The 26,751-nt window shown below is 31.7% G+C and overlaps 1 protein-coding gene and 1 long non-coding RNA gene across 5 annotated transcripts; both read right to left on the reverse strand.

The window, feature by feature from the left end:
* Positions 1-3,327: 3,327 nt before the first annotated feature.
* Positions 3,328-8,106, reverse strand: LOC112802539 (uncharacterized). Of its 2 annotated transcripts, XR_011882389.1 has the most exons (4): positions 7,545-8,104; positions 6,742-7,129; positions 4,938-6,522; positions 3,328-4,823 (listed from the first exon to the last, which is right to left on the reverse strand). It is a non-coding gene; the product is annotated as an uncharacterized lncRNA (long non-coding RNA). The 2 variants fall into 2 exon arrangements; XR_003202435.3 differs by lacking the exon at positions 6,742-7,129 and having other exon boundaries at positions 7,545-8,106.
* Positions 8,107-10,332: 2,226 nt separating this feature from the next.
* Positions 10,333-15,871, reverse strand: LOC112802540 (uncharacterized). Of its 3 annotated transcripts, none has more exons than XM_025845797.3 (9): positions 15,589-15,871; positions 15,263-15,393; positions 14,637-14,722; positions 14,210-14,304; positions 13,547-13,643; positions 12,137-12,251; positions 11,873-12,027; positions 11,670-11,795; positions 10,333-10,777 (listed from the first exon to the last, which is right to left on the reverse strand). In XM_025845797.3, the coding sequence occupies exons 1-9, from the start codon at positions 15,768-15,770 to the stop codon at positions 10,559-10,561; spliced, it is 1,206 nt and encodes a 401-aa protein (XP_025701582.1). In that variant the 5' UTR covers positions 15,771-15,871; the 3' UTR covers positions 10,333-10,558. The 3 variants fall into 3 exon arrangements, with proteins under 3 accessions (XP_025701582.1, XP_025701583.1, XP_029154379.1); XM_025845798.3 differs by having other exon boundaries at positions 11,670-11,746; positions 11,844-12,027; positions 15,589-15,869; XM_029298546.2 differs by having other exon boundaries at positions 15,510-15,798.
* Between the last annotated feature and the right edge of the window lie 10,880 nt (positions 15,872-26,751).

The raw sequence follows: 26,751 nt of genomic DNA on the forward strand, positions 1-26,751 counted from the left end.
TTTGAGACCTTGAAGTTAAAGAAAAAAAGGTGAAAGAATGAAAAACACAATTCCAAAAGGAGAAAAAAAAATGCCTATCTCATATGAATTTGATTATCTCTTTATATAAGAAGATAAAAAGAATATATTTATAGATTTTTGGCTACAAAACAGTCAATTTTTGCTACAAATAATACTAAATTATTATAATTTCGCATACAACAAGATACTAAAACTATTAAATCAGCCTAATAAGAAAAGCTTTCACTTTTTGCAAACTACTGAAAACATGATATCACCTGTACAAAATTATCTTTTTTTAAAAAAAATTCTTTTAACTTTTTTCAACCAATGAGGTAACTTTTTTATTTAAAAAAAATCAAAATTCATCTCACCGTTAGCGAGAAAATTTTTTATAATTTTTTAAAAATTCATCTCGCTATATGCGAGATATATTAATTTCAAATTATTTTTTTTTTTGAAAAATCTTCGCGTTTGCGAGAAAGCTGGGATCATTATATTACACCAAAATGCATCACTTTCCAATCCCATTTGTAGACATAACTCCAAAAATTAATCCATATACAAAATTTTTAATCTCATTTATCGTGTAAATAAGATTGTAAATGAAATAAAACATAAATTTTAAATAAATAAAATGGGATACATGAGAATTGATGTGTCTGCCGTATAAGCAAGATATATTTATAATTAATTTGTTTATATCCTAAACGAGATATATGTATTTGTAAACATAAAAATATAAAATTTTAAAATAATAAGAGAGTATTAATAATTTGATTTGGATCGATTTAAAAAAGTAAAAATCAATATATTTTGTTACTATTTAGATTGATTTTAATTAATTTATATCTCATCTAAATTTTAAATTAATAATTCCTCGTACTATTGAATTTTTAAAATGGGCAATTTCAAAGATGGAAGAGAATAATGTATTGGTTTCTAAAAAAATAATATGTTGGTTTGAATGGACGATCTTAAATCACTAGTTTTAGATTAGTAAGAAGAGAAAAAATATTTATTAGTTTACGATTTATTTTTGAATTAGGTCTAATTTGATAGCTAGTGATTTTTTTTACGTAAATTGTATTTGAAACTAGCACATAATTTTTTTAGAAACTAACACGTTTTAATTAGTATAAAAGGTACATAAAAAATTTTGTATTTAAGTTAAAAATTTTGTTATATATAGATAAATTTAATAATGTTTGTTTGTATTAATTTTATTTAAATTAGATGACTAAAATTTAAATTATAAATTTTTAAAATAAAAATGAATCGTTAGAGAAGAGAGTTTGTAATGTAGAGACTCTTGAATTTTTAATAAAATAATGTACCATTTTAAATCCTCATTAGTGGAATGGGAAAAGATAAATGAAAATGAAAAACCAATAAATGAGAGATTTAAATAAGTAATGGGAGAAGAGACTAAATTAAAGAGAATTGGAAGTTAAATTGACGTATTGTTTTTTGGATCCGCCACAAATTTAAAAATAAATTTAAATAGATAGTTTTGAACAATGAAGAAGTTAATTGTAGTTAGGAAGTTATTAACCTATTAAATAAATTCATTATAAACAAACGTTAATAGTAGTGAAGTTATTAATTTAAATTTTAAATTTTGAATGAGATATAAATTAATTAAAATTGATCTAAATAGTGACAAAAGTATATCAATTTTTATTTTTTAAATTGGTCTAAATCAAATTATTAATATTTTTTATTATTTTAAAAATTATATTTTTATAAATATAAAAATTATATACTTACAAACACCCATAGTCCCATATCTCGTTTTACAGTGTAAACAAATTAATTATAAATATAGCTTATTTGCACCATAAATGAGATATGTTGAGTTCGTTAACTTCTACGTATTATAGGTGCACATGTTTTGTTTGCTTAATATTTATGTTTTATTTCATTTATTCTGTAAACGAGTTATATTCATAATTAATTCGTTTATATGGTAAATGAAATAGGTAATAGGACACAAAAACGTAAATTGTGTCTAAATTACCTATACCAATAAATAGGGGTGTACATGGGTCGGGTGAAACCGGATTTGTCCCAACCCAAACCCAACCCTAAATATATATACCAGGCTTAATTTTTAGACTCTAATCCGATCCTAGACTCAATAAAACTTATACACACTCGGGTCACAATTATATCAGGTGAAAACCAGGCCTTTAATAACAAAAAGGAGATAAAAACTTACTTGTTAATTAAGGATAAGTACTATTTTGATCTCTAAAGTTTACAGTCAAAATCAAAATCGTCCCTAACCTTATTTTCAATTTAAAATCGTCCCCAACATTTTATTTGATATTAAAATCGTCCTTTCTAATTTTTTCGAATAGAAATGCTCTTTCGTTTGTTACTGGTAGTTATGACAATAAAAAAATATTATAAATAAATAATGAACTAACAAAAGGTAAAGTGATGTGGCCTCCACCATCATAGACTACACCATCGTGAATCACCTAGAGAGAGAATTCCATGGCTTACCAAACCTCAACCTCTTCTCGAAGCTAATTTTTCGCGCACAGCATGGTGCTACTTTGCTCCCATGATAAGAGGCCGATTTTGCAAACTTCAGGGACAAAGGAGAACCCTGGTCATAAATTATGGAGCTGTATTTATTTTGTGGTTTGTTATTTTTTTTTTCAATTGAGTTGTTTGTGTGGTGGATTAAAGGGTGACAATAGTGGGTTTGTGTAGGTTCAACAACCGGTGCAATTTCTTTTGTTGGGCAGGCCTAGAGGCAGAAGCGAAACATTCAAAAATTGCAAGAATGAGGAGAAAGGTTTCATCTCTAAATCAAGAACCAAAGTTACAAAGTGGAAGTTGAAAGTCGTTGCTATGTTAGAATTTATTGGGTGGGTTGGATTTGTTTATTTGCTATTGCAGAATTTTTCTAAAGTAAGGTAATCATGTGTAATTCCATTGAAGCTTGGCTGAACAATGTGTTGGAGTCTGGATAAAGTATGCTGTTTTGGTTTAGAGTTTATTGTGGATTTTGTTATTTTGAGTGTGTGCTTAGAATTAGATGGGTGAATTGGGTTAGGATTTGTTATTTAGATACGTTCCCTATTTCAGTTAAACTAAATTCTGTTTCAGGTATGTATGAATGACAATTATGTAATAATGGTTGGTTTTTGAAATGAGATCAAAATTTTAGTTTGGCAATTATATGGGTTCCATTATTTTGTTTTGCATAATTTTTCTGTTATAAGTATGTTGATAAGTGAACAATTCCATAAAAAATCATAAATAACAAACTAAGTAACATCAACATAGTAAATATCAGAATAACATACCAAGTGAATGGTCCAAGCCAATAGGGCAGAACAACATTGATTAACTTATAACCAAAATATCACCAACATGCAAATAGTCCAGAATAAAATAAAGCTAACAACACCTACATGACATTAGTAAAATTTAATACTAACTTAACCCAAAATAAGACCACAAGCATTTTATCTAAATATCAAAATATGCCCTTATTTTTCAAATTTCCTAAAGTAATTCCCATTTTCTTAGAGTCAAATTTTCCATCAACCTCAATTTATGTGGAGAAACATGAGGTGCTTTAGAATTCCTCATAGAGAATCATCCAACTGGTTGGCTTGAACTCTGTTTCACTGCATGTTTATGTTGGTTTGGTGGTTGTGTTGAGGATGTGGTAGGGGTTGGCTGAGATGCTGGAAGGGATGTGGTGTTTGACTGTGATGATGAAGGAGCCATTTTCTTGGGTTGTGAGGATGAAGAAGATGCTGACTTATTCGGCTATGATGTTGACTTCTTGGGCTGTGGTACTTTTTGGGCTGAAGAGTTGGGCTTAATTGTTCCTTTGGGCCTTTTGGGCTGTGATGCAGAGTTAGACTTGGCTGAAGAGTTAGGCTGTATTGCTGAAAAAATTTTCTCTTGACTCCAATTTTAGTAGTAGGCTGTGAATGTGTATTTTTCCTTGACAAGTGGGTGTGACTGCTCTGTTCTTCGTCCCTAGTAACTATTCTTCTCTTTTTCATTGGTTGGTGACTAGGCCTTCTATAAGGTGGTGGTATAACATCACTATAATCTGTCCTCTCCCAGGGATCATGTCCATTCAATGGGTGTATGACTAACTTTTAGCACTTTAAGTATGCTTCTTTCTTGTAGCAGTCGGCCACAAAAGCTTCCAAGTCAAGTCTCTTGAACTTGATGCAACTAACAACATGTGTACAAGGTATGCCACTCTTCTACCACCTATTACATGAACACTCATGAGTACTTATGTCCACAACAAACTTTTCTAAATCATTAACCACCTCATTTTTTAGCTACATACCAATATGGCCGCCACTCTCCAGTTAACCTGGACCTTCTCTCTAATCTCAATCTAATCGTAGGTAAGTTAGTCCCTGAATAGTTCTGAACCAGCTCTCTATTTTGTGCCCACCTAGTCATTAACTTAACTCTAATCTCCTCCAACATTGTAATTATAGGTTTCTCTCTAGCATCTATTATAGCAGAATTAAAACTCTCAGACATGTTGTTAACTAGTGTATTTACTTTAGAATGAAAGGTGAACCTAGATCTAGACTAATATCTAGGTGCAATAGTAGTTAAGTGGTGAAAAGCTTCCTGATTCACAACTTTGAGGTTTGCCATATACTTCTTCCATTCTTTTCGGTGAGTCGCCTTAACATACTTTTTCACATCATTTGTTTCAAATGCAAACATGGAAACTTTTTCCTGAAGTTGCTATATAAGTGTCTCACACAGAATTGATTGTCAACACTTGGTATCACATCCTGAAATGCTCTCAATAAACCCTACACATAGGTGATATTTTAGATGATATGGTTAGTCATAAATTACATTTTAATTCATAATGTATTATACTTAACAATATAAATGCACATATGCTATTAATGAACTAGACTTACTTTTTGTTGGTCAAACATGAATGTGGATCTTCCCATCTCTCAATTCCAATATCAGATACAAGATGATTCAAGAACCAAGTCCATGAATCTTTGGTCTAGACCTCTACAACCACATATGCAGTTGATAGCATTTGGTCATTTGGATCCCTTCCTATTGTAATAAGCACTTGTATATGGACAAAGGAGCCTGGATTTGCCCTCAAAAGCTCATGACTATAGTCATATATCCTCTTATATTGCTCTCTAAATATTCCCTGAATTTCATCCAATGCAATCTGCTTTGTCCTAGAAGCCATTGATTTAGTGACAGTCAAATTCCACTTTTTCTGAGCCTTGGAAATTAACTCCTTTATCTTCAATTTGGAATTTGATTTAACCTTCTTAAATGCCTTGTCAAGCTATTTGGAGTGTAAAATTCCCACTCTGTGTGCTTGTGTACATGAGTGCTTTAAATTTATGCTTCTAAGTTGCCAAGTATCCTCTTCTCCTATTTTGGCAGCATATAGCCAAAAAGGACAGTCATAAGAACGAACTGTCCTTACCCTCTTAAGATCACACTTTCTGAATGTAATGGCTCTTGCGGTCTGCACACCATATGTAGTGACAATTTTCTTGAATTCCTCTCGAGATGCATACAGTGTCCCAACTTACCACTTGTATTGCTTCATGTCTGTTTGTGCCCTGTGAACTGGATACCTCACTCCCTCATAGTCCGAGTCTGACCCCTCATTTCCACCATCCTCATCAGCCCCAACTCCAACCTTGTGGTCCAATTCTAATTTATCACCATCTGCTCCTTCATCATCTTCAAAATCCTCAGTTGTTACACCTTTCTTCTTCGCTGCCCTATATTTATCAATCATGACATTCACATCCTCAAACCCACAAATATCAGGATCAAGCTCATCTTCAATGTCGGTGAAGTTCAAATCATCTGCACTGTGATCTTCCTCTTCAGATGGTTTATACTCTGAATTAAGACTATCACTATCACATCCACTAACATTAGCAAACTCAGCTTTGTGATGCTCATCCTTATCACTATCGCTAAACTCTGCCCCAGTAACATCAGCACTTGGTTCAATTTACTTTTGCCTCACCTCATTAGGTCTATCGACTATATCAACTACATTGTTACCTTTCTGATACAGTTGCTGACCATCCTCAGCCTGTTCTCCAGCATACACCACCACCTCTTGTCCCTCACCTTTATCACCAACCCCTTGATCCCCCTAACATTAATGTAGCCAGCATTAGGAAACACATCCTCCTCCTCAACCTTGTGCACAACAAACAACTCTACATGTTCTCTTAATTCAGCTATTTTATACATGGCAGTTGAATCTGCATCACCTTGAAATAACTTTAGATTATCCTCCATGTCTTCATGTATAGGATCCTTAAACCACAATGCTGAGATATTCTCCTCAAGGTAACCAAACTGCTTTAACTCTGCGAAGCTTCAAGAATATCTTCTATAACTGTTGTTTATCCTCCCATATACTGTAATGGTCTTTTATCATGACTAAACCATCCTCCATAATAGAGTTTCAGTTTAAAATATTCCATCCTCTTCTCCAACACCCTATTAGTAAACAACTATCAGAATACATTACTAAATTAGAAGAGGAAAAAATACATAGACACATCTATTTTACTGAGATATTAATCCCTAGTATCACTACAAACATATTTGGTCTCCATTCAATCATCAACAAAAACCGCAACCTAAACCCTCAAATCCGAAACTAACTACTAGGAGGAGAGATACCATAGTCAATGAAAGGAGAGAAATCATACCTACCCTAACTCTGCAATTACTGCCTCACTAACTATTCAAGACCCTTCCTTCAAACAAATGTAACTCGCCTGCTTTCTTCTCTCTAAGAACAACCTCCATCATTTTTTATTCTGGGTTAGGGCATGAAGCACTCATATTGGTTTCTAAAATGTTGTGGTTAATGTTTTAAGGGTTTAGAGACAAATGAACATATGAAGTGTTTCGCACGAAACCAAAAAAAACAAAAAGGGTATGTTCGTCATTTAAAAAAATATTTTATTAGAAAGGATGATTTTAATACCAAATGAATTGTTGGGGACAATTTTAAGTCGAAAATAAGGTTAGGAACGATTTTGGTAATGGTATTTTGGTGTTTTGATTCTTAATATCTCCTCGTCCCATTCTTCTTTATCTAAACAAATAAAATCAAAGAAAAATCAGATCCTGTTCAGCAATACTGACTAACAAATTAAAAGTTCAGCCCATTAAACAGCATAATAAACAGAACAATAATAAAAAACCTTATAATAACAATAATCAGAAAAATCAACAATAACGACATCAACTAAATTAAGAACGAATAAAAAAAAACAAGTAATAATCAGAACAAATATTGAATTTACTGGTAATCAAAATAAGAATCAAAACACCAAAATACCATCACTAATTAATTTTTTTTCAGAAAAAAAGAAAATATCATCACAGGTACTAAAAAGCCAGAACAATAATCAAAATACTAATTAGAACAATAATCAAAACCCTCTAATCAAAAGTTTCAATAATTAACAATAATTATTTTTTAAATAAAAAGGAAAAAATCAGTTTACCTAAGCTTGAGAACAGAAAAAGGGAAAGTTGAGCACAACTGGTGGCTAACTGAGCTTCGCTGGGGCTTCTAGTTGTGACGAGGCTAACCTTTGCGAGGACTGATGGTGGAAGAGAAGAAAACGACGGCCGGGGGGCAACAACATTGGGAAAATAGAACAGAGAAGTGCCATCGCACTTTGTGGCCACTAATGATGTCGTTGTCACTGAGGTTGCTGTCACCAAGAAACAGTGCATCACTGTGGCCGTGAAGGTGACAGAAGCATTGAAACAGAGGAGCACTGAGAAGTAGTCAAAAGAGGAGCTTTTGGCGCGGGCCAAGGTGACTCTGAGGCTTGTGAGTGGTGATGGTGGCAGGTGGTCTTTGGTGAGAGATAGAGAGAGCGCTGAGAGAGAAAAGGTTCCGCCCTTCGTGAGGTACTGAGGGTGCTATGCATGCTGAGAGAAGAAGGGGTTTAGGGTTGTGCCTGCGTGCCCTAGTCCTGTAGCCAAGTATACTTTTATTGGAGTAGTATACATCCTCACTACAAGAAACCATGCTATGGCCCAGACCCTTGACAACACAAGAAAAGCGCTGAGTACTATTAGATTTATTGGCGGATTTAGCATTAGTTATTACATATTAGCAATGGGTTTACTATTACATTTACCGACAGATAAAGGCAATAAATTTGTTCAGTAAAAACGTTAATATCGTATTAGATTTTTCGTTGGTAATATTTGGAGGGAATAAGAAAAGGAAATTTGGCACATTTTGTACCATCTGATTTACCGTTGAATAATTTGTCAGCAAATCTTATGAATGAAACGCTACATTTTGTCGCGCACGATGAAGTTATTGGCGGACTAATTCATCAGTAAATCTGACGGTAAAATTGACCCTAAATTGAAATCACGCGCCCTCTTCCCCCTATTTTGCAAGACAACTCTCTCTATAACACCGGCATTCTCTCTCTCTCTCTCTCTCTCTCTCTCTCTCTCTCTCTCCTCCATCTCCCTCCCACAAACGGCCTCCGGCACCGCTCTGCCATCGCTGGCCACCACCACCAGCCTCTGAAGACCGCGTGTACTAGTCACTGCCACCACCAACTTGCATCACGTGAAACGCTTTCGTGCCGCCACTGATTTTTTTCAGTCGCTATCACTGTTTGCCAGAGCTGCCTTCCTCCTTCGTTTGGGTAGGTTGTTGTCCTCCCTCTTTATATTTTATCTTATTTTACATTTTCATTTTTAATTGAAATTCTAAATGCAGTCTTCTAAGTTGGTCATCGTCACTGCCACTGCATCGTACATGTTGAGTCCATCACGTCAGAGAAGTTTTTTTTTGCACCGTCACTATCTCTAGAAAATTCACTGACTAAGAAATTTAGATTAGTTAAACTTTAAACCTTAGTTTATGTAATTTTAATTTGTTATGTGTTAGAAAATATGCAATTAGGATCACAAAATATCAATTATGATTGATGTTATGAATATGATGAAAGTAAATAGACATTTAGGGTTATTAATTTTTTATTTTTAATTGCTTTATTAATTTTTTAAGTTAGATCTTAAGTTTTGATTATTAGTTTTTAAATTTTATTAACTTTACTTCTATTTTAAGATTTTTTTTAAAGTCGTGTAGCTTTAATCGTGAGTTGTTCGTGCACTACTCATGTTGGTTTTCTATTTCTAAACGTGCTATGTTATTTATGTTTTATGTTGGACTTACTTTTTCTAGGATAGAGTTTTAGGACGGAAGTAGGAGAAGGTTGCGTAGTGACGCCTTCTCGAAACCCTTATTTGCTGGAAAATTGTGGAGTAATAAGGAGTTGCACACTAGAAATGCTAAAATTTGATATTTTATTGAATGCGTATTTGTTTTAATTTATGCATGCAGTTGTTTCTTCTATGTAAAAGTGATAAATTTATTTGGTGAATGTCTCTAAATTAAATAGAAGTTTTGCTGAATTTTCATTTAAATTGTTTGAAACACGTTCGGTTTGTGAGAAAATGATAATTGGATTTGGTGAAAAATTTTAATTAAAGAAGAAACTCTGTCGAATTTTCTAAAAATTTTAATAAGTTTTATTGTTGGTTGAATTCTAGAGTGTTTGTGGCAAAATAATTCCAAATCAACATTTGTGGATGTATGATATGGATAATGGTGGACGGGAGGAGGGGGTTAAAACCTGAGTTCTTTGAAGGAGTTGACAAATTTGTTACATATGTCTTTAACATAGAACTGTTTAGGTCTTAAGATGTTTCTAGGTATTCGTGCTTTAAGTGTCGGCTAACTAAGTGGTTAGGACTTTCGGAGATAACACTTCATCTCTACCGTAATGGATTTAAGGATGGATATTGGATGCGGACAAAACACAGAGAAGTAGATGAGTAGGAAATCAACTGATTTGGCTCGAATTTCAATAAGTCTAAAGATCGATCAATGAGAGATCGAGTGATTAGAGAATTAAATATGTAAGAAATGAATTGTTGAAACGTGACTATCACTCCCTATCATGGGTGCAATAGCAACAGAAAGAAGGAGGAAGAATTGCATTTAGAGTTTATAATTGAGAACAAAAACTGAATTTGGAAATTTTGAAATGTATACCACACCGGCTAGCCGTTATAATATTTTAGGTGGCAGCAACAGTGCCAGATTAGCTCTCCGCTTGCTGACTCACATTGGAAATGAGCTCAAAAACCTGTATAGAGCCAGGCATTCAATCTAAATGATCTAATTAGTGCAATTGAAAACTAAGGAGTAACATTGATGCAAGGGCCAAATCTCAAGGACACTTTTAGGAATTTAGTCACAAAATTTTCATTCTCACCTAACTTCACTCTTTATCATAACAGTGTCCATTTTTTTAATGTAATTAATGGAGTAATATCCAAAATTTGGTACTTAATAATTTATGCTTCGTCCAAATTAATACCAAAGAAAAGAAATTGACAAATTGTTTCATGATCTTTTAGAATGTTAAACAAATTGCTCCCAAAGCTTTCCCCAATACGTAAGATGCCATTTCATTTAGCGCAAGAAGCCTTCACCATTCAAAAGGTTACCCAGTCTTTCTGAAACCGCAGCCAAGGTTTCATGGCTCTTACAAAATGCAAATCTTATATATCTCTTCTGGTAGGAACAACTTCCTTCAGAAATTCCATTCGATGATAAGTTTGCGTGAAAAAATCCTTGTCCTGGTACAGCCACCACCCCTGCTTCTAGTATTAGTTTCTTAACAAATTCTACCTGTGAAAAAGAAAAATAATGCAATAACTGTTCGAAGAATTGCACAAAAACCCAATTCAAAAGGACTATGTACTAATTTGGGAGCAGTTATTTTGCTTGCATATAAATAATACATAATGATTAAGGAAATATCTTTTCAAGTCCTCTAAAATGTTTGGGAAAATTTTTTGGTAAAAGGTGGAATCAACATAAAAACATCTTTATGAGAAGCCTATTTTGGGCCTATTTAGAAAACTTCAAAAGTAACTTTTTGAGTTTTTGACTTATAAAAAGTAGTAGTATTAATATTTGGTGCAATTTTCAAAATCAAATTGCAATTTTCTAAAAAACTATTTAGGAGCTTATAAAAAAGTAAAAAAAAAAATGACTTCTCTCATAATACTACTACTTTTTATCACATTTTTATAAAATAAACACTTTTAGAACTAAAAATCCAAACACAAAATAACTTATTTATAAACTATTTTTAATATAGTCATTTATTGTTTAAGCTATTTTTTAAAAAAAAAAACTTAATTAAGTTGTTTACCAAACTGGGCCTTAGTTGCATATAATCATGTTTTTTTGGTTTTTACTTCATATTTTCACTGTTTTCTTCACAAGAACATTGAAAACAAAAAACACTAAAAATGAAAACAAAAACTAGAGATGCAAACCAAATACAGAAAATTTTAATCTTTTAGAAAAAAGATCTATTTTATTATAACATAAGATATGTTTGATCATATGAAAAGAACTTTTAACATTACATCCAAACATAAAACAACTTTTACTTTTTCAAAAAATCTTTCAAAAACATCTTGAAGAAACTCATCCAAATGAACCCCATGATTCTATGACAATTAAAATAGCTCTAAACTAGTAGCTAGAAAAGTTTAATGAGTTGACATACATCAGATAGGAGGCAATCTTCTGGAAGCTCCGCAAACAAGAAGATGGAACCTTGAGGTATAAACTGTATCTTGAAACCTACTCCAGCAAGCAACTTGACAATAAAGTCTCGTTTTGATTGATAATCCTGAGTATATATATAGAAATATAAGAAGCATGGGAAAAATAGTTTTACATTTCCTCAAAGTGCTTCTGATGTCTTACACTTTTCAATGTTTGAAAGTATTCTGGGGGACTTCTCAAAGCAGTCAATGCAGCTTCCTGAAATGGCGCTGGTGCTGAGTCCGTAACTTTGATATGAATATTTCTGATAGCAGATGCAAGGAAAGCAGGTCCAATTGCCCATCCAACCCTCCAGCCTGATGTATGACAGACCAATAGTCAGTGAATGTAATTCATTCAAAATGATGCAGGAACCGAAAAAAAAAATTGCAGGCTTCATGGTTTTATGAAGCTTTGATTTGTTACCTGTAACACTAAATGTTTTAGACAAAGACGATGTTATAACAGTCCGCTCTTGCATTCCTGGAAATATGGCAAGGGATATATGTTTCACGGTGTCGTATGTTATATGCTCATATACCTGCAGAAAGCATGATAAATGAGGCAAGGAATTCCATTATGTACATATATTCAACTCTTGCAGAGTTAAAACTCCAAGCAAATTCTTGAGAAAACTTTCAACTCTCCCAAGAGAGACTTGCTAAAAGACTCGTAACAAGTCCTCTCTCCTTTATAATTATCATCGGCTAATCTGCTAACTATAATTAGTGGTATCTTAACCATGTAAAGAGAGAGATAAGCATCAATTTGGTCCCTGAGTTTTCACTCAATAATTAGTTTGGTCTCTAAATTTAATAACAATGGATCAAATTGGTCATTTCATCACCAATTTGGTAAATAGGTTACTTACGTATGCAGTTAACTGCTACTGTGGCAGCCTAATAGTTAGCTAACATTGCACTAAAGGTGAGACTTAATTTGGTCTCTTAAGGGACTAAATTTTATAGATTCGAATGACTCAATTTAGTCAATTGAGGGATCAAATTGAGCCTACACCTTTAGCGTAGTGGAGCTAGCCATTATGCTGTCACATATCAATTTATTGCACACATAAGTATTTTGTTAACTAGACTAGTAACCAAGGGGCGAACTTGATTTATGGTTATAAATCTCACGAACCAAAGGGAGCATATTTAAAATCCAAAGACTAAACATATTATCACATGAAATCTTAGGAAACAAATTGAGCCTTATATCAAAGAGAGTTGATGAGTAATTCTTCCAATGAATATTGCTTTGTAATCCAGTTATAGCACAAGCTTTCTCCACACATGCCAAAATCACCTAAGATAAAAGCCTAACATCTCTTCCATAAAAGGCCAACTCCAACTTACCCTTTAACAAATGTGTTCCTAATGCTATATTGCCTAGTGTAAGCACTTATCCACCACCACATCTTTAACTCTACATTATTAATTTTAATTTTAGTGTTCCCTTTAACTACTCAACATCCGATTCTACATTCTTATAGTTGTGCAATAAAATTTCCGTCAAGTTCGAAGGATCCTTTTTTGTTGTTAATCGCAAAGAACACATAAAATGCTTCTCCATTTCATTCACTTATCTTGGATCCTATGGTTTGCATCTCGCCTTTATTCATCCATCATCTTGGGTAGTAGATCCAACATACATTAATATGAAGCATGAATATCGATTCCAATTCATGACATAAATTAATGTTATTCATCCCCACCCTGACAACCCCCCCCCCCCCCCCAACACACACACACACACACACACACAAAAACACTCAAATTGTCTTGATTAAATCTTGAAATTTAAGTTTTACCAGTGCAAAGGAAGGGAACTTCATACTTCATCTGTTATTGCCAGGCAATCTTGGCTGCAGCACGCTCTAGCAATAATCTCAAGTTCTTCTTTTGTGAAAACTTTGCCAGTTGGATTGTGAGGACTGTTTGAAATTTATGTCAGCATTTTTGTAATCCATAATGTGTAATCCATAATGCGAGACTAAGCATCTTTCAGGCATTTATATTCAAAACTAGTTATAAAAAATAAAATAAACAAATGAAAAAAAGGACAAAAAGAATTTAGTGAGTAATTGCTATTACTTTCATCGACTTCATATTGAGAAGTTCTGTGAATGTAAAAAATGAATCATAAACTTCAAACCAAGCATGTGTAACTATTGCAATTCCCCTCACAAAAGTTGAGCAAATGAAAAGCAAAATCTTCGGTGAAAGATTTTTATGGAACACGTAACAGCAGAATGCACAGGAAACATGATCTGAAACACATGAATTCTTGTAACTAAAGTTTCTACAGTATCAGGGTAACAAGAAAACACTGATATTGCATCTCTGCTTGATCTTTAAATAAAACAATTTGAAAAGAAAAGAAAAAAGATTTTCGTAATCACTATTCAGATGGTTGTCGCTAGGTACAAACAGCAACACGATCAGAACAAATTCTATGTATGAAATTGAGGGAAACTCATGCATTTGGGTGATTTTTAACCTGTTCAGTACTATGGCTTTAGTTCTCTCCGTTAGTGATCTCAGCAATTTGCTTGGATCCAGAGTCCACTGAGGTGGGTCAAGCGGCACATGTATCTGTCATGTTGGTTAATTAAGCTAATAAAAACAAGCTGCACTAGTGAAAAGATCATTTCACATCAATAACAGACACACAAAATATTGAGGGCCACTAGCTTAGTTTAGATTATCTGCAACAACGTTTTCCATGCGACAATACATAAATTAAATTGTGTAGCAAAATGAGGATTTTTTCCTGGTGAAGTGTTATATATAAAAAGAACACACATATGTAGATGACAGTGGTAATCTTTGCTCCTAGTAAAGCTTGCGATAAACTGAAGTACTAAACCTATTAAGACATCTTAGTCCACAAAATTGGATATGAATATTGGTAATAAGTAGCTTACTGGGACTCCCCCAGCCATGGTAATACATCCTTCATATGTTTCATACGAAGGGTCAAACAGTATGACTTCATCACCAGCATCAATTGCTGTGAGAAACAGAACAGAAGATGATTATTACATAGCACAAGAAAGGAATATAGAGAATATCTCATCCAAAACACAAAACATTGAAATTGTTATAAGATATAATCAATTCTGCCTTGGTGTTCTAACATCAAATTTTCAGTATAACTTTATATTAAGCAGTTGTAGCAAATAAAATAAAAATCAATTACCTGTCGGTGTTCTAATATCAAACTTTAGTTAGTTATTTATTTTGGTTTCCTACAGTATCTCCCCACCCATCAGGTGCTACATACACAATACAGATTCAAAGCAGATGAGTGACATTTACTCAAGTGGACGAGTGAGCTCGCCCTCAACCAATGCAAGTTGGTTTAAAACTTTAATGTATTAAATTGCATTCTATTAATTATTCCCTTATCGCGATGCTTACCAAGAACTACTAATCGAAAAAAGTATCTGATAGCAAAATTTGAACAGAAGCAAAGACATTAAAGTAAGCAACTAAAAAGAAGGATTATGTTTCTCTTTAGTAGTAACATACAAAATTCATCAGCACATACTTGCAAAAATTGCTGCTGCAAATGCCTCAGTTTGACCACAGCAAATAGCAACGTCCGTTAAGGGGTTGATGTCCAAGCCATGAATTTCCTTCACCATCTGGCTCAGGTGATCACATATGCCTTGCACGTGCCTCAAATTACAAACAAGTACACTATCAATTTATTGTAAAAGTAGCACTTAGCTGAAACAAGGTCAAAAGGTTTTGATACTTTCTATTGACTCTTCTATTTACTCGAAATGACGTACTTATCATTATGGATAGGGTTAATTTGGTTGAAGCTCCAGCATGTAACAAACATTGTATGGTAAGGGTTAGAAAGTTGACCTGTACTGGTTGAAGTCAGAATTGATTGCGGAAACGGCAGCGTTTTTTATGTGGAGAGGGGCAGGGAAGTCCGGGAAGCCCTCAGCGAGATTGATGGCATTGCAGCACTGTGCAAGATGGGAGAGTTCTTGAATGGGTGACGTTGTGAGCTTCTTTGCCGCACGCGACAACTTCGCTTCCATCGTTTTCTCAATTTCTTCCTCGTTTTTCTCACTTGTAGCTTTGAGCTTTCTTATTTATTCCGGACGGATTACCAAATCAGTGTCTCAGCCAAATTGTATACTATACTCTAGTCTATCCCTTTTTTAGTTAATAGTCAAATTAATTTTGAAAGATAATTTTTTTTTAATTAAATTAATTTTTTAAAAATTATAAATTAATCATATCTATTATTCAATTATTCTATTTAGTATTTATTAATGAGATCAAAAATTTATTTTGTTAAAAATTTAAATTTTTTGTATTATCATTATTAAAAATTTTAAATATTATTACAAAATTTTAAATATTTTATTTTATTATTTTTAAATTATATATTATACTGTATATTTAAAAAAATTTATTTTTTTAAAATTATACATTATGAAAGAATCTCATATATTAGATTATTCTTAGTTTGGTTGTCTGTTTTTATGTATTATATTATATTTATTTATATATCTTTTTAAAAAGTCATATATAGATAATGTGAATCAATTGAATTAATGTAGAATAATTTGTTGTTATTAAAATTGAATGAAATAGTTACAAATAATTAAATTCTATTTATAATTTTTATATTTAGATAAATACAAATGTTATTTTATGTTGAGTTTAATAATCATTAATTTTATATATACTTAAAATAGGATTATATATTTTTAGTTTTTACTATTAATTTCATACTGACATAGTATGTTCTTAGTGATGTTTTTTTATTAACTAACTTAACAAATTTTGAATAATTAATTATAGCAATAAATTCTAACGATTATTTAATTTAATATAAAAGATATTATAATAATAGAAATAAAATTATTTTTAATTACATTATATATAATATTTTAATGTAATTATTTTAATAAAAAATTATAATTATTATTTTTGTTGTTCATCAATTTCAATTTTTTCTCTTTTGATATGAAATTAATTTATTACATATTTTTGTTGTTATATATTTGATAGTTTTGTGATGATGATTTTTCTTTTAAATAATTGTTTTTACGTTCAATTAAAATTATAAAATATTAATTAAATTATTATTTATTAAATTTTTGACAATTTAAATTATTTGAATTAAGCAAGCTAATTGTATACTTTTTTTTATTCAACCGTACGTGAGTCACTAAATTAATCACTTTTATAAAATATATGTATATATTAGAATATAAAATATACATTAAATAAATTTAACAACATATATATTTATATATAAATATATGGTAACTAATTATTTATGTGTATATAGCATTTTTATTTTTTATTTTAGTTTGACCATGATGATCATTAATTTCAGTCTTACTTAAATTTTATATTTTTATTGATTGTTATTATTATAATTTTTTTGGTGTACTTTAATTATTATTTATTTGCATTATAAATTTATGTAATAACTATCACTTGCAAAATTTGAAAAAAAAATATTTTTTTTGTTAGGTGTGGTAAAACTACTCAAATTCCAAAAATCACTATAAGGATTGTCTAAAATGAAGATTTGAATATAGAAATTTTTTTTTGTAGTGCAAAAGTGGAGAATAAAATTTTTCAGAAACAACTACGGGGAGCTAAGCGAAAATCCCCGCCTTGTTTCCCGTGATCTTCGAATTAGGTGAACATACATAATTGTCATTAAAATTTTAGAGCTATTGTAGGTATTTTAATAATTTCACCTCTCGTATATATTTTAGTAATTTTATGGTATGTTATTTTATTTTATTTTTTGAACATAATATAAAATTTTACTTAATTTATAATTTTGGACAATATATATTTGTAAGTTGTTCTAATATTTTTATAATTTTTTTATTTTTATTTTGTTTTTAAATTTCATTACATAGAGAACAGGATCTTGCAAGAATTTCGAAAAATGCATGAAACAGAGATGAAGGTAAACATTCTTTCATAGTAGAGATTGAAGATGGAAACAAAAAAAAATCAAAATTCAAGGATAGAGAGTTTGGAGCTGAGGCATTCTCACCCCGCCCTCACCCCCTTCATAAACATCCGATCCCTACTTTTGATACAAAATTTATGATTACTTTAGTTTTTTTAGATGTCGTCTACTTTTTAAAAAATCAGCCTATACACACCCATCACTCACATACTTTTTAGCTACAATTTATCATAAATAAAAGTCACTAAATATCATCGAATTTATTGACGAATTTACTAAAAAAATTTATTGGTATAAACTTCACTAGTAATTATTTATTGGCGAATTTTTTGTCCATTACTAATTATTGATGAATTTAGCGGCGAATATAAACTTTTACTTAGCAAAATTCTAGAGCTTGTTATCATCGAATTTTTCTCCCGATAAATATGACGGTAATATATTATTTATTGTTAATAATTAAATTAATAGTTACTAGCGAATTTAACCGGCAACAAACTTAATTTTTTTAAAAAAAGTTTGTTTGAAAATCAATATATAATTTTAAATATTTAAGTTTAATGATTTCTAAACTAAAAACTTAAAATTTTATAATTTTTTATAATAATTTGTCAATAATTTTTAGTTAAAAGATCACAAATAATTTTAAATATTAAAATTTATTATTAAAATTTAAAAAATAAGAAAATTCAATTAAGTAAAAAAATTAGATCTAAAATGCACCAAACCCTCAATTATAAAAATTGAACAAATTAAATCAGAAATCGAAAGAGCAATACTGATAACTATTAGAGATTAGACAATACTAATGCTATTACATTACGTAAAGAATCGATCATACTAAACTATTTATGATACTTGCAATTTGTAAGACTACCCAAAATTAAATCCTCAAGAATCACAACTCAGTATTTTTGCCAACTCCTCTGAATTTTATTGCAATAATATTATATGATTCCAAATTAATAAAGCTGTCAAACTATAATACAATGAACTAAGAATAAATAATTTATTTAACATTTAAAAACACAGATTTAGACAACCAAGATTTGAATCTATAACCCTCCAACTCAGGTCATAATGTTGCATATTAGTGCGTCAAATAAATTTTAAAGCAGACAAAATTTAAAACTTTCAACAAAATAATCCACCACATAATTTAAAACTCGGAACAAAACAATCTACCACATAATAAAAAATTTAAAATCACAAGCAATATTATCAGTTTTAAATTATTAATAAGTAAATAGTTAATAAAAATAGATAAAATTTCACTCTCTTCGTCTAAGAGAGGCTAAAATGACACTTTTCTCTCTTCTATTTATAAAATATACACTATCCTCTCTTATTTTTACTTGTTTTGAGTTGATTCTGTAATTTAATTTGTTAATAATTTTGATTTGTGATTCTGAGTTGCTAAGTTCAATTTATTTTTGCTTGTTTTGAGTTGATTCTTTGAGTTGATTCTGTAATCTAATTTGTTAATAATTTTGATTTGTGATTCTGAGTTGCTAGGTTCAATTTATTTTTGTTTGTTTTGAGTTGATTTTGTAATTCAATTTGTTAATAATTCTGATTCTGTAATTCTAAGTTGCTGGGTTCAATTTATTTTTGCCTTTTTTGAGTTGATTCTGTGATTCAATTTGTTAATAATTTTGATTGTGGGATTCTGAATTAAGGATTCCTCTCTTGTTGCAACAGACAATTGAGGTTAAAGATTCCCTTTCCTGTTGCATCGGGGAATTGGATAGAAGGTTAAGGATTTTTTTTGGTTCAATTCCCAACTGTGGTGTGGACGAGTTAGGTTGAGAATTTCCTTTCTTGTTGCATCACAATCGCTTTTATTGTTAAGGGTAGCCAAGCATACTCTAGCATAGCGCTACCTCCAGTGAGAAGGTGACAAGGCACTAGGGGTGGTAGTGGGACGGGTAGGAGCGGATTTTTGCCCTACCCGATCCTGCCCCACCCTCCTTTGACCCTACTACTACCCGCCCCACCCCGCGGGTAGTAAACTGTTCTACCCTAACCCGCTCCTGCGGGTACCCGTCCCACCTCTACCCGTCCCGATCAAAATTAATTAACATTTTAATTTTTAAATATTCATATATAAATTAAGATAAAAAAATTTAAAATTCATATTTAAACTAAAATACAAACTTAAAATTCATACTTCAAATAACTTAAAAGTAAAAAAAGTTAATGTTTGATTACTACAAATTTAACACCGTAATAAAAATATTACATAATTAAATATAAGAGTCTTCAATCCTTATTTTTTATCACTTTCAACATCTTCATCATCATTAAAGGTTTAGAGGTCAAGATTCAAACCTGAAATTCAAAGAGATAACAATTAATAAGGTAATTGGTATTAAGTAAAAAGTTAACATAAATGAATATTAAATAGTTTATCACCTTTACTCCCTAAAACTGCCCATAACCAATTTTGGCCACACATCAAAGCTTCAATTATCACCTTTTATTAAGTAGTTTATCACCTTTCCTTAGCAAATTCTCACTCCTCATTACTTGGCACAGTTTTATATTGGGATTCCTTTTGCCTCAATCTAGAAAAGACAACTCTATACAACAAAGCAATTTCTAACATCAAATAAGTTGAGTTCCACCTTGTCGGACAATCAAGAACTAATTTCTTAGTAAATGAAATTCCTGTTTTTGCACACCAACTCACAAAAGTTTCACATCAACAATCAACAACTCAAAATCAACAATCCACAACACAAAATCAAATTATCAATCATAAAAAGGATAACAATAATAGACACTCACTCTTTGTGACAAGTACAACAAATTAACTCATCTTTATGCTATCGGAAATTTTTATGACTAACACAATAATATCACACTGTAATCTCTTCTCTAAATACTTAAACCAGTTTGACAAGAACTAACTTTAAAAAAATTTTAAGTTTATTCAATGTTAATTCTAATAAAATTCATTGTATAAAATAAAAGTAACAAATTTATAGTCAACCGGTTAATAATTTAACAAGCAAATTTGATACAACAATGCTAAATGTAAGCTGTGACATCACCAATTTTGAAACAAGAGACCAAGGAAAAGGAAAAAGAAAAATAATAAGCACTAAGCAACTAGAGAGAATAAAGATCAGATTTTGTATTTAAAGAGTTAGTGGACCTCATATCTCATTATAAGCAGCAAGTGAATCACTCATTACCTAAATGAGTTTTATGTGTATACATAACAAGCATGATGACTTGATGGTGTTAGATTAAAATCAATTATAAATAATCAAGCACAAATCATAATATACAAAAGGATAACATTCATCGACTGACTCTGAATAAGCTCCAAAAGAATACATGGCATTATGAATAATCGGCCTTCAATTTTATAACTACCACAAGTATCTTGATTCCTAGAAAATATTAATTAGGAAAGCCATAAACAATACTTAAACAGGAAAGCCATATGATATATATTTAACATAAAAAATGAGAAGTAATAGATAATTTCAGTTTCCAAATATACTTTGATTTAAAAAAATAAAGATACATAAGGCCAACACACATAAATTAGGCCAATTATTATTAGCTAGTAAGAAAACTTACAGTTATTACTCAAACAAATTGCAAAGCTCATACTTTAAAAAAATACATAAATCAACTCATATTAGCAAATGTTAATTTCTTTAAAAAGGAGAGGACCTTGGCAGGGCCAACAAGTTCCTGAAGGCTGAGGACATCATTCTTTATATCGTCATCTAGGAATTTTTCAAGATCAATAATTATTGTACTCAAAGAAGTCCTCCATCAACAATTTACATAATATTAATAAAAAGGCAAATTTAACTGTTTTAACGTAAAAAAATAAATTATAAAATCTACTCACAGAAAATAAATCTGGAGAAGGCAAGAAGCAGAGAGCAAGCCAGTAAGCTGTAAGTAGTGAGTAAAGGAGGAGTGCTTGTTGCTTACCAGTGAGACGACGACAGAAGAAGGAGGGACCGGAGACTGCAAATCAAAGAGACGAACGGCGAGGAGAGTGACGACAACTAGAGAAGTGCGAGCGAAGTGAGTACGGTGAGGGAGAGCGGCAAGGTGAGCGACTGCGCGACGACGGCGGTGAGCGACTGAGCAAAGCAAGCAACAGCGGCGGTGAGCCACAGAGACGGTGAGCAAGGTGGCTGCTGTGTGGGTTTCTGGAATCTGGGTAAGTGAGTGCTGTGTGTGTTTCTGGGATTTGGGTATGTGGATAGATGGGTATAATTGTACGAGGGAAGGGAGGCTGCAACCCTAATTGCTAAAAGATATATATATATATATATATATATATATATATATATATATATATATATGAGGGAGTATATATACACTCTGGGGCGGGTAAGGGCGGGTTTATCATGAACCCGACCCCGCCCCGCCCCGATCAACACCCCGCCCCGCTCAGGACCTGCCCCGCTTCAGGTCGGGTTTGAACCTGCCCCGGTCGGGTAGGGGCGGGTCGGGTACCCGCGGGTTCAGGTACTCTTGCCACCCCTACAAGGCACTCTCCCTCCCAAGACCGGCTTGTGATAAGTCCAGGATGTTCTTCCTGCGGATGCATAACAGAGAGAGAATATCCCGGTTAGCTACCAGATGTGTTGGGTCTAACAGTATAACTGACACGTGAGCTCACAACCAGTATGACAGGCATACATCATGTGCATTTGTTTGTAATTGTTTGTGCGTGCATAATTACTTAGTTTACCTAATTAATAATCTATTTAACTGCTAATTGTGCTACATGTCATAATTGTTCTCTATTTGTGATTGCATTGTATTAATTATTGTTCGTGTTTGACCCATTCAAAGACTTGATACTGAGAATAATAATGATGACTGTTGAAAATGGATGAGACTAGTGGTAATTTAAATCACTCACACCATAGCAAATTAATCTTGTACGGATTAGTTAAGATCCTAGGCTAATTCCTATAAAATTTGGAGATCAGTATTGTCTAGAAGGTTCATATTTTCTTATGTAGTCATTATTTGGAATTGTTATCCTATTGGAAACCTTTGAGTTCTCACATGTTGTTGTTATCTTGTTTCTTTTTTTATACAGAACGCAATGCACCTCGGTGAGAGTGCAGACGAAGCGAAGATGATTACTTTTTAGGATTTTATTTTGACACTAGTGTTCTCTCCCTATTTTAAAATTGTATTGTATATTACTTTAATTCCTCTTAAAGGCTTTTTATTGGAGAGATAGGTTTATTATTTTGTATTATCTCTAGTTATGTAATTTTATAGCTGGTCTTTCTTCGCCAGTCAAGACTAGTAACTATTATGTATATACTTTATTATGTACCTTCTTATTGAACTTCTGATATTTTCGCTTCTGTATACGATGCTCTATTGCTTTAGCATGTCCGTGAGCGTTTGACGGCTGACGATATTCAAGTTTTCTTTACGGGTTCCTAGTTTTAATATTATCCTTCTATAATTATATATGTATATCTAAGTCTAAGTATAGTAATACCTCGTCATCGTTAATTTATGATTTACGCGTAAAGCTCTGTGTGATAGGGTGCGACACAAAGTATTTTTTGACAGCGTGTTGGAAGATCCAAAACTAGCTTCGGGGTTCACTCTTTTTTCGTAAACTTCTGATTCATCATCTTCTTCTTCTTCATGCCCTGCTTCTAACTCATCATAGCTTGACCTCTGAAAATTTGACTACGATTTAGTGCAATCATCTTTGATCTTTGTGCTGGATTTTCTCCAGAATCATCAAGCATCTGAAACAATAAGTTAGACTTTAGAGATGGGTTTGATCCTCTTAAATTTGACCGGAAATAACCTAAGCAGGGAAAAAGCCTATCCAAACCCTGAATGCTAAGGAGTATAATATATGCATTGGCGAGAAACTGAAGAGGTGGAGTGAGGTACTCCACACGAACCACCACCAATGAGCAACAAAAATGGATAATGACAAAAGTAGAAGATGGTGAAGAAGAAAAGCAGAAAGAAAGGAAGAAGAAGAAGCATTAGGGTTTATAAATGGGACAAAGACTAAATTGAGGAATTATAATTAACAGTGTAGCAGTGGTCGTGCCACATCAACAGTTCGCTTGCTGGCTCACGCAAAAAATGAGTTGAAGAACTTGTATGTAGTCTAGAACTCAATATGGGATGTCAAATTAGTGCAATTGAAAATTGAAGGGTAACATTGTTAGGAGACGCTTTGAGAATTTAATCCTAGCAATAATTGTCGCTAAAAATAGGATTGCGGTAGATTTCTTTTTGTGTCCGTTTGTAAGCATGACAGTTTGAGAGGATTAAATAAAGAAAATTTTGGAGCAATTTGAAACCATTGCAATTTTTTTTCTTTAAAAATAAATAATAGAACTTTTTGCAATCCAATAGAAAAAGATTCTTGATAATGTGATAAAATAATACTTTAATCATCTCTAAATTTTAAATATTTATTAATTATAAGTTTCACTATCTTGATTAAAAATAATAAAAATATTAAAATATAAATTTTGTTAAGTTATGTCTTAAAGACACATCTTAAAAGTACCAAAAAAAATATTTGGCTAAAAGTATTTGAAAAATTAACTTTTTATATATTTTCAATGTATTGAATACAATAAAAATTTAAAAGCTTTTTATTATTATAATATTTTTAATATGTATTTTTAAGGTACAAATTAACTAAATTCTTTATTATTTTATCAATTTATTCATTTTAAAAGAACTTAATCCCAATTTAATAAGGATACTTAATGAAAAAATTATTGCAAAACAAAATTTGTCCATAGCTATAGGCTTTTTATATTCAGAAGTGCTACACACACAAGTTATTCTGGTTTATAAGTCATACAAGTTGGGCCAAACCTAATAAAAATGACACTCACCCATCCGAGCGTGTTAACACGCACACTATTCAATGGTTTCCATTGCGCGCTTCGCGTTTCTCCTCCTCCTCTTCCTTCTTCTTCTATTTCTTCTTTGCATTTTTGCTCCTTTTTCTTCGCGTTTTTAATCTTCATCATCATTTTTTATTATTGTCATTATTGCTGCATTTTTTCCCTCCTTCTCTTTCTATGGATTTTATAATATTATGTATTTTTTCTTCTTTTTTTGAGTTTTTCCTCCCAAAAAGAATTACAAGAATATGAAATAAGAAGATGAGAAGGAGGAAGAGGAAGAGTTTTGAATTATGCAGAACTTATCAGCACACATACACTGAAAATTCTTAAACAATACACCCAAATAAGCACACATACACTGAAAATTCTTAAACAATACATCTAAATATCTTCGTGTTATACCCAAATATCTTCATATTACACCCAAATTTACTGCAAATATAGAAAAATGTTTATTCTAATGCTGCATTTTTTTATCATCTTTTTTTTCCTTATTTCTTTCTTTCTTTTAGTTGAATGTATGTAGGTTCATCCTCTTCCAAGTAATTTTGTACCATTATGTGTTTATTCTTCTTCTTTGTTTGATTTTTTTATTTTTATTCTTGTTAAAAGAGTAAAACAAAAAGAAACTTGAGAAAAAACAAGAAAAAAATATGAATAAGAAAAAAAAAGATGATGATGATGATGATGATGATGATGATGATGAAAAAGAAGAAGAAGCAGCAAAAGATGAGGAGGAGGAGGGAGAAGAAGAGTTTTGAATTATGCAGACCTCAGCACACGTGCACAGAAAATTCTTAAACAATTCACCCAAATATCTTCGTATTACACCCAAATACAAAAAAATATTTTCTTTAATACAAAACTTTTACATTACATTCAATTCAAACCATCAACGATGAACAACAATTTTCACAAACAAAAACAATATTATTCACCTACAGAATAATAAACTACTAAAAAAACATTAACTAGAATTGAACCACACCTCAGCCACTAGATTGGATTCAAAATAATCAATTTCATTCTGGTTCAATTGACAATATGAACTTGAATTATTCATTATCTTCAACAATGAGATAACTGATGATGGAGGAGAAGGAGGAAAAGGAAAGAGGAGAAGAAATTCTAATGAAAAAAGAAGGAGAAAGAAGAGGAGGAGGAGGAGTAGGTGGTGTTGGTGAGAGAGTAAAACAAAAAGGAAAAGATGAATAAGAAAAAAAAGAAAAAGAAGATGGTGATGATGATGAAAAAAAAAGAAGAAGAAGCAGAAGATGAAGAGGAGGAGAAGAGGAAGAGTTTTGAATTATGCAGAATTTATCAGCACAGATACACCGAAAATTATTAAACAATACACACAAATATCTTCGTGTTACATCCAAATTTACTGCAAATACAGAAAAATGTTTCCTCTGATGCTGCAATTTTTTCTTTATTTCTTTCTTTCTTTTAGTTGAACGAATGTAGTTTCATCATCTTCCAAGTAATTTTGTACTATTATGTGTTTCTTCTTCTTCTTTGTTTGACTTTTTTGTTTTTATTCTTGTTAAAAGAGTAAAACAAGAAGAAATTTGAGAAGATAAAACAAAAAAAAAAGATGAATAAGAAAAAAATGATGATGATGATAACGAAAAAGAAGAAGAAACAACAGAAAATGAGGAGGAGAGAGAAGAGTTTTGAACTATGCAGAATTCATCAGTACACATACACCAAAAATTCTTAAAGAATACACCCAAATTTACTGCAAATACAGAAAAATATTTTCTTCAATGTAGAAATTTTACATTACATTCAATTCAAACCATGAATGATAAAACATTATTCATCTACAGAATCATAAACTACTAATGAAAAATTAACTAGAATCGAACTACATCTTGAATTATTCATTATCTTCAACAACGAGATAAGGAGGAGAAGGAGGAAAAGGAAGGAAGAGAAGAAATTTTAATGAAAAAATAAGGAGGAAGAGAAGGAGGAGGTTGTGTTGGTGACGACGATAACGAAAGAAGAACGTGCAGCAAGAAGAAGAAGAATAAGAATATGCAGTAACGGCACGAAGAAGAACGTTTCGCGCGTTGATTGAAACTGTTAAATTAGGAGGCGCGTGAAATCGACGTGCTAAAAGAGGCGTATCTAACGTGAAATAGAATATATGAACTTATATAA

This window comes from Arachis hypogaea, chromosome 5, assembly GCF_003086295.3.
Source record: "Arachis hypogaea cultivar Tifrunner chromosome 5, arahy.Tifrunner.gnm2.J5K5, whole genome shotgun sequence".
Taxonomy (NCBI): domain Eukaryota; kingdom Viridiplantae; phylum Streptophyta; class Magnoliopsida; order Fabales; family Fabaceae; genus Arachis; species Arachis hypogaea.